Source organism: Blennius ocellaris (assembly GCF_963422515.1).
Source record: "Blennius ocellaris genome assembly, chromosome: 8".
Lineage (NCBI taxonomy): Eukaryota > Metazoa > Chordata > Actinopteri > Blenniiformes > Blenniidae > Blennius > Blennius ocellaris.
The window spans coordinates 22,808,497-22,824,486 of record NC_137657.1 but is presented as its reverse complement, the minus strand read 5'-3'; the positions used below and the strand labels follow the sequence as shown (position 1 = coordinate 22,824,486).

The following is a 15,990-nucleotide window of genomic DNA, read 5'->3' as shown; positions in this document are numbered from 1 at the left end:
AGAAAAACACATCACACACTGCTATGTAATTCACATTATGATGGGTCTCCAGCAGGCTGCAGAGTTTTTAAGGATATTTGTTGTTGGCGAACACAGGATTTCCATGAAGGGCTCCTGGGTACAGGCCACAGGACTGTGGAGAACTGGACATTGTGAAGTGAATGCATGTGTTTTACAGTTTGTTAGTACACTGTGTCCCCTTTCACTCCATAAAAAGTCATTGGAATGGAAACAGTTCGGAGGACACGCTGAAATGATAAAGACTGTGCAAATGCAGCTAAAGATGGACTTTGGCTGTGGGTCAAATATAAGTGGATCATATGTAAAAGAAAAACCTACACGTTGTTACATAGGGGGAAACAGTGATTTTGTGTTGTGTTGTGTTGTGTTGTGTTGTTTTGTTTTGTTTTGAACCATAAATAATTTAGGCACTGTTTTTGGTTTATAAAAAAAAAAGCCTTGATGCGAATGGTTGTTTTTACTGAGGTGGGCTTCACTGGGATGATGCATGCACTGACATGGAGTCAAAGCAGGCTCGGGGAGAACACTTTCCCTCTGTTTGGAGGCTGAGCTTTCCCTGACACCCTCCTCCTCCTCGTCCTCCTCCTCTGTCAAGGAGGGAGACATGCAAATTTATCTTCTTGGGAAAAAAACTAAATAAAACGTCCCCCAGACCCTACATTTGCAGGAGCAGGCACAACTTCTCAAAGTCACAACAACAGAGCCAGGGGGACAGAGGAGTCCGCATACATGCATTCATCCGTTCATGACTTCACAAAGTCTTTGATTGACTGATGTTTTGCTGCTGTTTATCAACAGCTAGAAATAAAAACAAGAATTGAGCACGCTTTACTGGAAAACATTTTATCTCTACTGCTGAGCCATGGGGAATGCAATGAAGACATAACACAGGTAATTATTTAATATTTTCAGATACTCACCAAACAGAATTGGAAATGTATACGTTAAAGTGTTTGAATATTGCTGCTTTTGCAAGTTTAGGTTCTTGTTTAAGAAGGATGATGCATATCTGTGGTATTATTAATATATTCTCATGTGTCCTCCACCACCTGGTGGTGTGGTCAAAGTGGATCTGACAGCTCTGTGTCAGGTTTCCTTTACTCACATAGATCAGACCGGAAGCTGGCTGCTGTGGTTATAAAGCCGCTGTTAATGCTTATTTAAATGCAGATACGTTGGAATGGCATCAATCGCATGTCCAAAACTTGAAGCATTTTTTTTTGTTGTCGTTAGTTGTCAGTCTGTATTTAAAGTCACCGGCTGGTGATCGCAGTGTGCCAGGTTGCCGTGTATTTTACGCGGGGAGTCTTCTCCGGAAGCCGCGCCGGATCTCCGTGCAACTTCACGCCGCTTCACGACCGCTCTCGCGCCGCCGCTTTCACTCGACCTCCGCAGCAGCTCTCGTTCCTTCCTTCACAGACATAAACCTGCTTGAATCGTCCGGGGACGTCGTCGAACCACCATCGCCTGCCTCCTGATCCATGGCAGTTATTGTTTTCTCTTTGAGTAACCCCACCAATCTTTAAAAATTCCGCCGAAAAAGAAAAAGCGCTCTGTCCCCTCCGTCGGCTTCTCAGTGGACGTAAGTACAGCTAGCTCCAGTTAGCCTGCTATTGACGTTAGCATGTCGGATTAAGGCACCAGGTCACTTCTCATTATCTGCGACCTTAATGCTCGGTATGCAACAGTTAACGTCAAGTTACAGTGAGAAGGACCGTTGTTAACAAGTAGGAGGGACAAGTGACAAATTATACGCGAGTCAAATAATGCTACGCTAACGATGTGTGCTAGCGACAATAACAAAGGAGAACGATTGTGCTCAAGTAATGCAAAATATCGTCTTTTACCCATTTTGTTGCCCAATATTGTACGCGTGCGTTTGTGACAGGTCATTGCTAAATTTAAGGTGCATTACATTGAAACAACCAATTTATAAAGGGGAATAATCTTAGTGTTGCCTCTGCCATGCAAAGTGTGTGTGATAGATTATATAATCAGGTGTTTTTAATTAGGGTGTGTTGGGCCTGATTATGAAAGTGTTGTATCTCTATACTTTTTTGCAACTTCTGGCTTCCTTTCATTGCATTGACTGATGATTTGAACGTCTTCTCAGGTCCTTGTAAGTGTTTACTCTTTTGTAGCTGAGAAATAAAATAAAATGGAAAAAAAAACACTAGATAAATGGGAAAACAGAAGATAGAATTTATGTATTTTTCCATTGTTGGTGACTGATCCCTCTGCCTTGTCCTCCTGCCCCTCTACAGGTGTACAATAACTACCCAGAGGATCTAGGGGCAGCTCTATACCGGGAGCCATTTGACTTCAACGCCGAGCCACCTTGGGATCCTAGCTGATAGTGGACGAGTTCATCCCAGGACTCATCCATGTGAGTGGAACAGCTGCGGCTTGGAAGAACTGTGTGCACTCACTCTACATACAGGGACGATTTAAAGCATGCATCAATGTGCAGCATGTTGGTGCTTATGGCAGTCATTGATAGAAAGAAAAAAAAAATCTTTGAAACTCTTGCATCCTGTCCCAGATAAATCACAAATGGTCTGTAGTTATTTTAGATCAACTGTTTCAGATCTATTTCCAGCACTCGCATCAACTAACAGAACAGTCAGTTGATCTGCTGTCGTCTGTTGTACTCTTGCTGAAAGAGTCTCCCCCAGTCACACAGTGATTAACACTTTTTTTTTAGTTTCCTGGTTTATTGCACATTGGCATGTATGAATTGAGGGTACACGGAAACATTAACATTATAACTTGTTACCTAAGGGTGATGACGTGAATCACATAGTTAGCCATTTTTACAGTTACATAAAGTCTTAGTTGGGTTTTAAAAAGAAAATATGGTCAAGTGTTCCTTTGTGTATTTTTATTGTAATCTGTTATCCTGTGGAAAGAATCGAACGCTCAGGAGAATAATTCATTGATTTGTTTAACAAGTTTCATATAGGTAAATCATTGTCACAGTGAATCAGTATCACAGTGAAGTGTGTGCCTTTGAAGACACATTGGTGTGATGGAATCTCTGTAAATCACAATTTCTTATCTGCATCTCGCTGCTGTATCGCGCAACAGACGACACCAGTATTGTACCTCTGGGTAATGCCACGAAGGGAACCTTTACGGGTCACCAGCTCGGGGATTATTGCTGATTGTCGGGAGTAATTGATGGTAAAATAAATGAACCCTGTGCCCCAGACTGTGTTTTCACACAGAGGCTTTTTAGAAGAATGGGGCTCTTCCACAAAGCCACCCTGTAACCTGCTCTGTCTGCTCATTGGCTACTCACTGAAAATGAATGTGGACTTCATCAGAAAGAGTTCAGCTCCCGCTCCTGAACCAAATACCTAAAAGCTGAACTACAGGACAGATTATGCACTTTGCAGAAACTAGTGAAATGTTTTGTGACTTTGATTCTGTCTTTCATGCCAACTCTTCCTCTTTGTTTTTGCACAGTTTGTTGCATAAGCCTAGGACCCCAGGGGCTCGAGTGGGAGTGAGCAAGACCACTTTGGACTAGTCACAATCTTTATGCCTGTCGGACTCGAAGAGAACGGTTGAGAGGATGAAAGGACTCGCTGATGAACCGGAGTATTCTGTCGGGCTGCTGGAGGGGGGCACGGCCCTCTGCGATGTGATTGACAGTCACATTTATGAACAAACACTGGTATGGCTTCACACAGTGGCATACTTATCCACTTGCTTGTCTTATTGCGGTGCTTTATTCTCAAATTCCACTCAGTGTTTCACAATTGAATTCTCCAATACTGGAATTTAGAACTTTCATTGCATGTTTAAGCACTTTCAAGTGGATTGCTGGTGAACGTTCAAATCAAACAGAATCGTGTTCGTTTTGTAATGAGAACGTGTCACTCTTCATACACATTTTTTTGACCGTTTGTTATGTAAATGCGTGTGCAAGCATGTGTTTTTCTTGTATGTTTTGTGACACTTCCACATGCCTTCCTTCTTTTCCAGTCTGAGAAGAATGCGTTTTTTGTAGCCGACCTGGGAGTCATAATGAGGCAGCACGTTCGCTGGCGAACCTACATGCCCCAAATTCGACCCTACTATGCTGTTCGGTGCAACAGCAGCCCAGCTGTGATCGAAGTTCTTGCTGCCCTTGGCACTGGCTTCATATGCACCAATAAGGTACTCTTTCACTCCGTGTCTGTTCGGTGTCACATGTCGGTTTTGACTTTCACTAAGAGAACGTCTGTTGTCACTCTTGTTTATGTTGCACTTCAGTCTGAACTTGAGCTGGTGCAGAGCCACGGCATCCCCTCTGAAGACATCATCTACAGTGGTGTTTGCAAGCAGGTCTCCCAGATTAAATACGCTGCTAAGAACGGCATTGACCTCCTGGTGTGTGATAATGAAGCGGAACTCCGCAAGATTTCTCGCTGCCACCCCAATGCCAAGTAAGTTTGTTTGTAGTGTCGGTGCCAGAGACTGGAAAGCTGCCTCCTCAACACTCCTGAGCAGGGTTTAGATGACTGAGGGGAGGGGGGGGGGGGGGGGGGTGATGGGAACATCTGGTCTACATATCCTCAATCCTGCTAAATTATTTTTACCTGAGGGAGGGATAAAATCCATCATCTCATGTGGTTTGGGATATATTTCCCTTTTTCCTTCCTTCCCAGTGAAAACCCTTTTTTTTGTCTCCTGTGGCTGCTTATCCCTGGTTACTATGAGATTAGCATAATGATTTTAAGCCTAAAGGAAATGGCAGCCTCTCCCAGTAAAAGGCAACAACAAACCTTACAACTACCCTCAGCTGTCTTTTTGGAAATATTTCGTACATTCATGGTACTATGACCATGCTATTTAGGGGTGTACAATAAAAAGAGACAATTGACACAATAGTAGTCTATCTTGGCATTTACTATTGTTATATTGCTTTTGAAATTCCTCAGAATAATTATTTTTTTAAATCAGAATTTCAGACCATGTTTCATGTTTCATGAGTGAAAGTTTTATAGTAGGAACTGCAACCACCACCTCGAGCTATCAATAAATGCCAAGTGGCGAGAACTACGCTTTGTTCACAATCCGTTCGTAGAATATTTCAATTCTCGGCAACACAGTGACCTAAAGCTACTGGCTTTTTCTGCGTTTGATGCAGGCTGCTGCTCCACGTGTCAACCGAAGCGTCGAACCCGGATGACGAGATGAGCATGACTTTCGGCTGTTCCCTCAAGGACTGCCGGCGTCTCCTCGAGAGCGCCAAGGAACTGGGGGTGCAGGTGGTTGGTGTGAGGTGAGGCCCACAGACAGAATCACAGTTTGAACCTTTTGAAAGTTGTGGGTTTGACCTTTTACCTGCCTCTGTGTCTGCAGATCTCACATTTCCCGCCCCTGCGAGGACGACCAGGTGTACATTCACGCCATCTCTGATGCTCGTTGTGTCTTTGATATGGGAGTAAGTTGTTCTTGTCCTGGATTGTTGTCAATCATTCATCTGTAATTACTGTCTTATGCAGTCTGCAGTTGTTGGTTTTTTTTTCATGACACACTGTTGTTGTATAGCTAAAGAACAGTGAGAACTTTGTGAATACATTATCCTGTAGTTATATAGTTGAATGTTTTTTGTCTCCTGCAGGAGGAAATTGGCTTCAACATGAAAATCTTGGATATTGGAGGTGGATTCACTGGTTCTGAGCCCCAGCTTGAACTGGTTGGTATCCTGGTGATGATAGAGGACTTATTTGATATTTTAACTACAGTATTTTGCAATGCAGTGAACAAAACCCCAACATATAGACCTTTGTAGAATCGCATCGCATCACATTACCTTTTTATTTCAGTCTTCCTTAAACCAAAAACTGCTTCATTTCACAAAGGAAAGAAATCCTTCTTTGTCCACCAGGTGGCGCTATTCTATTATGTCTCCACTATTTATTCTCAAGAGGAACTGATCCAGCTGAGGTTTCAGAGATTTCTAAAAAAAGAAACTTGTGGATTAATTAAAAAAAACATGACGCAAGACATTATTTTTGCAATGAAATTGTTGTGAACCCTTTTGAGTGCACTGAAACGAAAATAATATATCTTGTTTATTGTATGATTTATACAAGGAATGTTTAATTGTGTGTTTTAAAAGCTTCCTGTTCTCTCTCCAGATAAACAACGCAGTCATGTCCATGGTGGACCTCTACTTCCCCGCCTCCACTGGTGTGACTGTCATCGCTGAGCCTGGCAGCTTCTTTGTGTCTTCTGCTTTCACCCTGGCTGTCAACGTCATTTCAAAGGAGGTGGTGGCCCGCGATCACCAGGACCAGGACCACGGTCAGTACATGCGATATGCACTGAAGGGATATGTTCGTTTCAGATCCAGATTCAACACGTTGCCACTCGGATATAATGTTGCCTTGCCCGCATTTGAGACATTTTGTTGCTCAGCTGTTCAGCGACAGCGTTATAAATAGATGAGTGCTTCATTAATAAGGAGTACAGAGTGTGGCTGAAGAGCTGTCCACATTATAAAGAACAGTACAGAACTAAAAATGTGAATATGTCGGCCTCGGCATGGCATCTGTCACAGTAGGAAGCATAAAAATGTTGCCGTTCTCAACAGATGATCCATCTCCTGACGAGGAGCCAGAGTTTCAGTACTACATGAACGAGGGAGTTTACGGATGCTTTGCCAGCAAACTCTCTGAAGCACTGATCGCCGCTCCCTCCGTTCACAAGGTGAATTCCAAATGTCTTCTCTGGGTCAGGGGGCTTCCTAATGTGTCTTCAAGTTTTGGTTTTTCCCGGGGAATCAATTACACATTTGTCACACACGTTGGATGCTGCGTTGACAGAACTCGTCCCTGGACGCTCCGGTGTTCAGCAGCAGCCTGTGGGGTCCCTCCGGTGACGACCTGGACCAGGTAGTGGATCACTGCCTGCTACCTGAGCTCAACGTTGGAGACTGGCTCATGTTCTCACACGCTGGGGCTTATAGCCTGGGTCAGCCGCTGGGCAGCTCCACGGACTTGTCTTCTCCTCCTGTGTACTACGTCATCTCCTCCAGAGACTGGTAAGAATCTCAGCGAGACGGTATTTGGGGACGATAAACGGCTGCAAGCTCTGTGTGTGTGTGTGTTGGTTTTTTTTTGGTTTTTTTGAAAAGTCGTCTTTACTTTCCCAGGTTTGAGATGCAGGACACCGGTGTGACCCAAGAGGCAACCCTCAAGAGCTTCTCACTGGTCCCTTACTTTCTCACTTCCTGCCAAACAGAGGCTGCACTGTCTCTCCCAGCTTAGCAATCATCTCTCCAGGAGGGCTTTCAGCTTCCCTCGCTTGTTGTTCTGCTGCTCGCTTCCTCTGGTCGACATTCCGCCGGGATGAAGTATACAGACTGTGCAAAAAGCGCTTGAAATTGCTGGGACCAGATTGGATTTGTACAATAAACCCCCGATGTTCAGCAGCGGTATGTGACTAGACCGGGAATATAAAAAGTAGATTTTAAGTAGTATGCAACAAAATGGATGACTCCACAAAAGACAGATGCATTCTTCTCTTTGCTTTGCCCTCATTGAAACCACAGTTTACACTCCTTCAGTAGACATATAATGATTTTCAGTGATTATATTTGATGGATGTATTATCTATATCCCTTTTGCTGTTGCCAGTCTTGTAAAGTAAGATATGTATTCCTGTGTGAAGCGGCAGAAACGCACTCCTGACGTTTTGTAGACAACTTTGCTACAAAAATCTGTATTTATGGGTTCAATTGGTTGTAATTATTTGTGTTGCAGGAACTTCACTCAATTACTACATTTAATATCCATCGTCCTTGTCAGTGTTTTAAAAGCAGGGGCTTGCCATGCAACATGGCTGCACATATGAAGGCGCGTTTACACGTCTTTATGATGTAGTAAATAAAGCATATGTCATAAGTGTGACGAATCCCTTGACTTTAATGCCTGGGTAACAATTTCTTCATCAAATTGAAAGTGGCTTTCCTCTTAAGTAGTTTTCTCTCATAACCTGCAAAAAAACCACAGGAGAAAGAAGAGCAGTTTTATGAGTCCGCATGTGCTGCAGGCGAAACACAGGAAGTGTTGATAGGTAACGTATCAGCCGATGTGGATTTGGGGATTTTTTTTGATTTTTTTCATGAAAAAAAATTCAACAAATTGTTTATAACGCTAGATGGGTTACTTTTTGTATTTCCTTCTGATATTTATATTGTATTTGTTTAGGAATATTTTCAAGATCTGTGTTTCCTGACTGCTAGAAGTCTTGCATAGCATGTACCATATTTGTGAAATTGTCCCTGCTCTATGTCCAAGGCATGATAAATTATCAGGCGTTTTCCTGTTAGTAACTTGTACCTGCTTGTCAAACTGATACAGAAATAAACACTTCAATGACCGGACTTGGCGTTATAATGGTTTTTTTGTTTTTTTTTATCAGCAGTAAAGGAAAATTAAAACTGCTGAATATTGTGGAAAATTTAAATCGGAAAATGCATTTTCTGTTTCAATGATTTGCATACATCTTTATCTGCTTATTCATACCCTCAGTAATAATTCATAATTAATGCAGAAATCATTTATCTGGATTAAGTCTAGGACAAATTACACCAGGGGTTTGAAAGCGCTCCTTAGACTAAACTTATTCTAAATACAGTCGTAAATCATTCTTAAATAATCAATACAGACATGTTCAAGTTTAATAAGAAATTCTGTTCTCTACATGAAAACAACAAACTGATTCCCAACTGTAACAAAAATTTTCACAACATTCGAAACTCTTTGGTCAACTAATATTGGAACAGTAAACACATTTGTGGTAAATAAATGAAGCTATTTGTCCAAACGAAATGTGCACATCAGAGTAACTGCTCAGTTTGAAGTGATACAGTGATTCTCAACAGTTTACAGTACAGCTTTCATATTCATCGATAATCAACAAAGGCAGAACAGGCAGCTTCATTAGTGGTGTGACACAGTTCTTTCACACTCGGAGGCACAAATTCTCCCATTTGACAGTTCCCCCCCGCCCCCCTCATGGTGAACTTGCTGATGTGCGATCAAGGGATGTGAGGACAGTGACATTTGCGGACCGGCTGACCGCTGACATCCAGCAGTTGGCCTTCCTCCTGGCCAGATGTCGTCGGGCGTGCTTGGCCAGGTGGTCGCTGCGCATGAAGCAGCTGAGGCACATGGGGCAGGCGAACTTTTTCTCCCCCGTGTGCGTTCGCCGGTGACGGGACAGCTCGTCTGAGCGGGTGAAGCGCCTCTCGCAGCCCTCCCACTTACATTTGAAGGGTTTCTCCCCTGAATTAGAAAAAGAAAGTAAGGCAAGTAAGTAATCAAAGAAGTTCGTATTGTTTCGTTGTGTACTAAAACCAGAACTCATATCAATTTTCTTCTTTAAAAAAAAAAGAAAAGAAATGCAGAATATATAAAAGAAAGTGAAAAGAGAGATGATGCATAGGGGTGTTGTTTTCGAACATCTGAAAAATCCCAGGAGAACTGTAGGAAGCTACTTTCTTATAAAGAAAAGGTGTGAGACATCATGTATCCGCGTTCAAAATGAGAATGAACAAAGTAATACCAGATATCTGATATTTCAGGACTTTAGCTTTTTGTTGTTCATCAATATGTTATTTTTGTCCTACAATTAAAGAGCTATCATTTCCTGAAACTCTCTCGCCACGACACTACCACACACACCCCAATCACACAGAAAGGTGCAGAGTTTAATTATCAGAGTGTCATAGTGTGAATCCCTGATGTCTCACCTGAAACCTCAAGCTAACATCTAGAGGAAATGAAATTTCCACATACATCAAACTCCACATGGGAAAAAGCACCAATTGAAAGTTCAACTCCATTCTACTACCCTACTCCACCATGTTAATGTAAACATCTCTTTGAGTCAATGGAAATGTACATTTATCTCGGGGTCACATCCTGCATTCAAATCTGCAATGTCTTACCTGTATGTGTTCTCATGTGTGCCTTGAGATGGGAGCTCTTGAAGTAGGTCTTGTTGCAGTCCTCATGGGGACAAACGTGGCTGCGCACACGACACACTTCAGTCTTTGGCGGGGAGAGTCTCAGCTCCTTAGAGCCACGACACGGCGCCGGAGCGATGGGAGCTAACCTGGTGCCACCAGGGGTCACCTGTGCTGGCTGGACATACAGCGCAGGAACCGATGGCTGAGGGACCACGACCATCACGGGGCCCTTTGCCACCTGACCGTTGACAATGAAGATCTGAGCAGGAGACCCCGCCTGCGGTTGTATCACAGCATGTTCTTGCTTGTGCCGTGGTTGTAGCGGTGTGTGCACAGTGCCGACGACTGAATGGGCAGCCATGGGAGACGGCGAAGATATGGGAAGAATCTGGCAGTAGACTGGTACAGGAAGAGCCTGAGCAATACCTCCTTGACCGGACTGAACTCTTGTCTCGTCATTCAGACTTAAACCATTACTATACGTCTGGGCTTGACTGGATTCAGCCAATTTCCTACTCAAGTCTCTCTCAGTTAGTCCATCTTGAGAGGTCAAATCCGTTTTAGATTCTTCAGTGTGAACACAAGTGAGTCCCTCTTCCTTATAGCCAACTTTACTGTAGAACTGCAGCCCATCAGCGGTGTGGCGGATTACACTGGTGCACTGGAACCTCTGCAGAGGAACAGCAGTGTGTTGCTGTGCACAGGGAACTACTGGAAGTACAATCTTCTGTGGTGAGGGAGGGTGAGTGGACTCCAAGTAGGGTGGACTATGTGGTGGTGTCATGCACTGAAAAGAAAAAAGCAAGATATCCATTATTATTTGTCAAAAGATGCATTAAGCTGTCTCCACTGATGCTGCAGTGAAGTGTTGAGTAAGAGATTCCGATGAAAGGAGTGATGAGATTACACTCATAGTTTATTAGATACACCTGTTCAGCGAGTCGTTAGTGAAACATACAGTTAGAAACTGTATTTAGGAATATTTACATGGTCAAGATGCCCTGCTGAGCACGAGTATGGTAAGAAAGGTGATTGATTGGTTGGCCTGGCCATTACTGCTACAAAACCGCTGATCTATTATTTTTCGTGTACACCCATCTCTGGGGCTGACTGCGAATGACCTGGAAAAGAAAATATCCAGTGTGCAGCAGTCCTCAGGTGAGAATGGCTCATTGACATCAGAGGTCAGTGGCCAGGCTGTTTCCAGTAGATACGTAGCAAGGCGACAGTAACTCCAATCACTACTTGTTACAAGGTAAGTATGCAGAAGACCAACTTGAAGCTTGTAAGCCTCACACGGCAGGAGACGACACACATTCAGATGTTAATTTCAAACTTCCGTGTAACTCCCATGATAGCATGGATCTGTGACATATTCAGCATGAGGTTCTGCTCATGGTGTAATGGTACTGGAGAGCTTCTTTACACATTTTAAAGCAACTATATACTTAGTTAAGCCAAAACCTTCCACAGTTGCCGCACCCCCACCCCAACTTACCAGAGGAGAATCCTCTAGAAAAGCCTTGGAGGGGGGCAGTGAGTCATCTTCTGAGCAGTCTGAGGAGGGGGTCGGGGGCCTGCAGTGTCTCAACTTGACGTTTGCAGTCTTCCAGTGCTTCGTCATGGACATGAGAGTTTCAGCAGCTTCCATGTCACCGACAGCCATGGGGGCAGGATTCAGTTCACAGTGGATATCTGACATAGCTGAGTGATGCTCTTCAACTTCCATACAGCAACTGTGAACAAAAGCAGAGGAAAAGAGTGTACAATGTCAATGATTTAATTCGGAAGAACATGACATCCCAACATAATCAAAAGGCATCAATCCCAGTCCTGGAGGGTTACAGTACTCCATGGTTTCAATGTCTCCCTGGTGATACACGCCTGACTGCTATCAGCATATACCTCATTCATTATATCCAAGTGTGCTTGCCTAGATGACATTGCATGTATGTAGGACTGTGGCTCTTTAGGGCCAGGGTTCTCTATTTCTCTCTTTAAATGTGTTGTTTCTCTTTGTACACAAGCCATTGATCTAGATGTAATCGATCAACCACATTTGGAAAAAAAAGCCCATGTGGAGAATGTTTGACACAGCACGTGAAGTGAGCATGACCAGTTGGTGCTTGGCAGCACCGGGGCCCTTTTACCTACTTTCCTGGGGGACGAAACTACAAGTGGGCTGGTTGCAAAACAAGACATGTAATACTGGTCAGCCCCCCCCCTGACCTGACCTGATCTGCCCTGGGAGAGACCACACATACTCAATCCATCACAACTTTCCTTAATTAGTTACACGTTGTGTCTACAGCTTGGTCGCAAAACGGTTTCACAGCCAGGTTAATAAATAATTTTTAAAAAAATTAAGAAAAGGAAAAGGAAAAGATTGCCTGGTATAAATGTTTCATTGTAGTTATTAAATGACAAGTAACTAATCATGAATAAATACATTGCGCTGAACACAGTACTTACATTTACGTGGGATTAGGAAAATCGAGTGTGCGCTTGTTTGAGCGTCTCCTCGTACGTTTGCGGGTTTCTCCTCATCCTCTTCTCTCCCATTCACAGTTTGAAACGCGGCGAAGGGGGCGGGGCTCGGCGGGGACGGGGGGCGGAGCCCAATGGGACCCAAAGGTGTGTGGGGCGGCCGACAAATCAGAGAGGCGCGCGCTGTGCGTGATCGCAGGCTGACCATAACGTGGAAGCTGCGTGATACACAACAACGCCGACGTGTGAGAAAACACTCTCGCTTAACAGTAACACCCTGAGCCACAGACGGACTCCTGCACACACAACTTTGATTTATATTTATTTAATCTCGCTTTCACCAAAAACGTTGTCCTGCATGTTGTTATCGTTAATCCCTGATCTCAATCTGAGCTCTGTTTTAACCTCAAGGTACCTCAGTGAACCTATTTGACATCTCCTTTGCATGGATAGACAATTGTAATCTGTATTTCAGTTCTACAAACATTTTTGTGGGAGGATTAGAAGTGTCCTGTCTCTGCTCCCCCAGAGTTTAGCAACTATACTATTCTACTATAAACCATTTAAAGAGCTCTCAATAAACCCATGGTCACATTTTTCTTCATTTAATTTTTCAGTGCATTTACTCAGCAATGCAAAACAGGACCAATACATTTGTTTGTATAATCAGTCCTCATAGTGAAACATTGTACAAATATATATTGAATTTATGAGAACATAATGAGTGTAGTCCACCGAGTTTTGAAATGACATTTGGGTATCCAGAGAAAACTAAGGCAGGCACAGGGCAACCATGTAAACTCCATGATTCAGTTCCAACTTGATCCCATGTTTTTATGATAAATGAATTGTTTAAATACAGAATGAATAGAAGAAAAAAAGAACAAGAGAGAAAGAGAAATAGGATAAGAAGATGCAATTTGCATTTCATCTTCATAATTAATCTAATCAGACCTTTCAAGATAGAGGTTGCCATGGCAATTAGGAGGAAACGATTCAGTGTAGGAATTGATTTGGGCTGGAGATAGAGGGACACATGTTTGACTGTGTCACTGGAAGATGTTTCATAAAGGCACATTTTCTAGAAAAGAGGGGAGAAAAAGCATGTCCATGTTATGTTCTCAAGTCTAACGCCAAATATCTCAACCTCATTTCCTATGTGTAACATATAATCATGCTATGCTAATTATATTATTGTTCTATTATTATAATATTATTATATTATATTATAGTATTATTATGTCATTATATTATCTGTCATGTTCACATTGAGTTTTTAGACTCACTGCAGGCCAAATTTTACTAAACACTGACATTTAAGTGTGCATCTGTTGGCTGTTTGGGAGCAGTTGTACTTGCTATAAATAAAGCAAAAAGACAATTTGATTTGAAAAAATGTCCTATTTTCTGGCCTGATTACTGACTATATTTATGGTTTGATAAATAAAACCCAAAATCATGACACAAAATGGGTTGAATCTCTTGTTGCCGGTCATGAGGGAAGCAAAATATTTAATACTCAAAACAGAAATTTTCTTTTAGTTATTATGCATGTTTTTTGACTCCTTCTTCATTATCTCCCTATGTGTGGGTTTTCTCCAGGTTCTCCAGTTTCTCCCAACACAGTCCAAAAGCAGGCATGAGACACTGATTAATGACTCCCATTTGCATGTAGTTGAAAATGTAATTTTGAGCTCAACACTTGTCCAGGGTGTGGCCGGCTTTCACGCAGAGTCAGCTGGGATCAGCTCCAACAACCTTGAGTTAGATAAAGCAATATAGAAGCTGGATGAATGAATAGATGGGCTGCACAGTGCTGTAATGATGAGTGAACTGATGGATGGATGGATGGATGATCACAACAGCGCAATCAAACAAACTGAACACCGCAAAGTGAGGGATAATGGCTAAAATTGACATTTTCCCTCAGTCTTTTTCAAGCGCCCTGTGCCATGATTCTAACCACGAGTTGATCATGCTGGACTGGTGATAGAAGCATTGTGTAATGGTGTGACAGAATCTAAGCAGTGAGAAACAGTTTCAATGAACAAGTTTTTTTTTTAAGACATAATGTTACTCTGTGGGTTTGAACATTAGACACAATGAATAAAGGATTGAATCAATGATACTTAGCTCATTTTCAATCGATTCTGAGAAGCAAATGAAGCCAGGACTTACTGATCTCTATGCGCAGAAAGTCTAGTCTCGTCCAAACCTCTTAAAAGACGACAGCCTCCTTGGATTCCTCTTGATGCATGCCAACATAAATCCATTCCAGTAATGGCAGCGGTGTTTGACAGGGTACAGGTGGCGCAGAGGCTTTCAGTCTAAAACCTGGACTGACCTGGTGTTAATAAGCAGGGTTGACCTATGCGATAGGTCAACCCTGCTTATTAACACCAGGTCATCAGAGATCCGTCCAATACCACACCTGTAAGGATGTGTCACAGCCAGCAGCGAGGCAGGTTATTTTAAAGCCTCGCTCCTCAGCCCGTTATCGTATTACTTCAGTCAGAATAGCTGATATATCTGATTGTAGCCTCACTGACAGGAGCTGATGCTGGTCCATTCATTCTACTAATGAAAATAGTGTCACTTCGAGGGTTTCACACAATGAATAGATCATATATAATAACAAAACTTAACTTTATGAATAAGAAATTCTGGCCTGCAGTCATCCTCACTTCACTGACTTGATTTTAATAGTGCAGTTTCTTGGCTCAAACCCTTTGTTCCCATTTTTAACCACACTGGAGGTCATCTGATGACCTCATGCCCTTATTTCTAAAAATAGCTCTGCAGTTTTCAGTAGTTTTTGTTTGACTTCACCCTTGAAAAGGATTCTGTGTTTACTTTTCAGGGCAATGGCCCTGACTTCATCAACCCAGCAACCCTGACTGCCAACCAACGATAACAGTTCCTGGAATGTTATCTCTTGGTTACATGAAGTGTTGCTTTGCAGCCCACACGATGACAGAATGCAATTATATACAGAGTAACAATATATTTTATATTTCTTTTCTTTTTACTTCCACTAACAAGAGTTTCAAGAAACATGATGCACTGTAACTTCCACCAACTATTTTACTAAATAAACTATGCACACAAAATTATGGAATGTGTGTTTTAAAGACTAATTCTTTCATTTAACGTTGCATCTTTGTAATCTTGTGACAAAAATATGAACAGTTATTAAAGCAGCATTCAATGAGTACGGTATGAGAATGGTATGAGAATTATGACCATGGAACATGGTTTGCAAAGCTTATTCATTCAAATAAAGATTTATCCATTTATTTTGACACCAACTTTTGAAAAAAAAAAAAAAAAAAAACTTCTCAGCTTCAATTCCAAACAAAGACATTTTTCTACAGCTTAGTTTAATTCAAAAATATCTGCCAGAAGCTGTGCAGCAGTTGTAGTAGTCGCAGCTGTCATTTCTATGGCTTTCAAGTAGTTATTTGCGTCTCATTGTGAAAGATAAATCCTGCCACCTGCTGGTGTAACTA

At 42.4% G+C, this 15,990-nt stretch overlaps 2 protein-coding genes across 4 annotated transcripts; one reads left to right on the top strand and one right to left on the bottom strand.

Moving 5' to 3' along the window:
- The first annotated feature begins 793 nt into the window (after positions 1-793).
- Positions 794-8,404, top strand: LOC308133949 (antizyme inhibitor 1-like). Of its 2 annotated transcripts, none has more exons than XM_080501519.1 (12): positions 794-912; positions 2,286-2,407; positions 3,490-3,700; positions 4,012-4,185; positions 4,282-4,454; positions 5,159-5,293; positions 5,374-5,455; positions 5,636-5,710; positions 6,156-6,321; positions 6,611-6,726; positions 6,843-7,060; positions 7,172-8,404. In XM_080501519.1, exons 3-12 carry the CDS (start codon positions 3,599-3,601, stop codon positions 7,284-7,286), a joined length of 1,356 nt encoding a protein of 451 aa, XP_080357645.1. In that variant the 5' UTR covers positions 794-912; positions 2,286-2,407; positions 3,490-3,598; the 3' UTR covers positions 7,287-8,404. The 2 variants fall into 2 exon arrangements, with proteins under 2 accessions (XP_080357645.1, XP_080357644.1); XM_080501518.1 differs by lacking the exon at positions 794-912 and adding an exon at positions 1,387-1,603.
- A 285-nt stretch (positions 8,405-8,689) lies between these two features.
- LOC308134090 (Krueppel-like factor 10) lies at positions 8,690-14,819 on the bottom strand. 2 transcript variants are annotated; one of them, XM_080501709.1, is made up of 5 exons: positions 14,697-14,819; positions 12,467-12,699; positions 11,493-11,730; positions 9,974-10,781; positions 8,690-9,308 (listed from the first exon to the last, which is right to left on the bottom strand). In XM_080501709.1, the coding sequence occupies exons 3-5, from the start codon at positions 11,721-11,723 to the stop codon at positions 9,037-9,039; spliced, it is 1,311 nt and encodes a 436-aa protein (XP_080357835.1). In that variant the 5' UTR covers positions 11,724-11,730; positions 12,467-12,699; positions 14,697-14,819; the 3' UTR covers positions 8,690-9,036. The 2 variants fall into 2 exon arrangements, with proteins under 2 accessions (XP_080357835.1, XP_080357834.1); XM_080501708.1 differs by having other exon boundaries at positions 14,660-14,801.
- Positions 14,820-15,990: the final 1,171 nt, after the last annotated feature.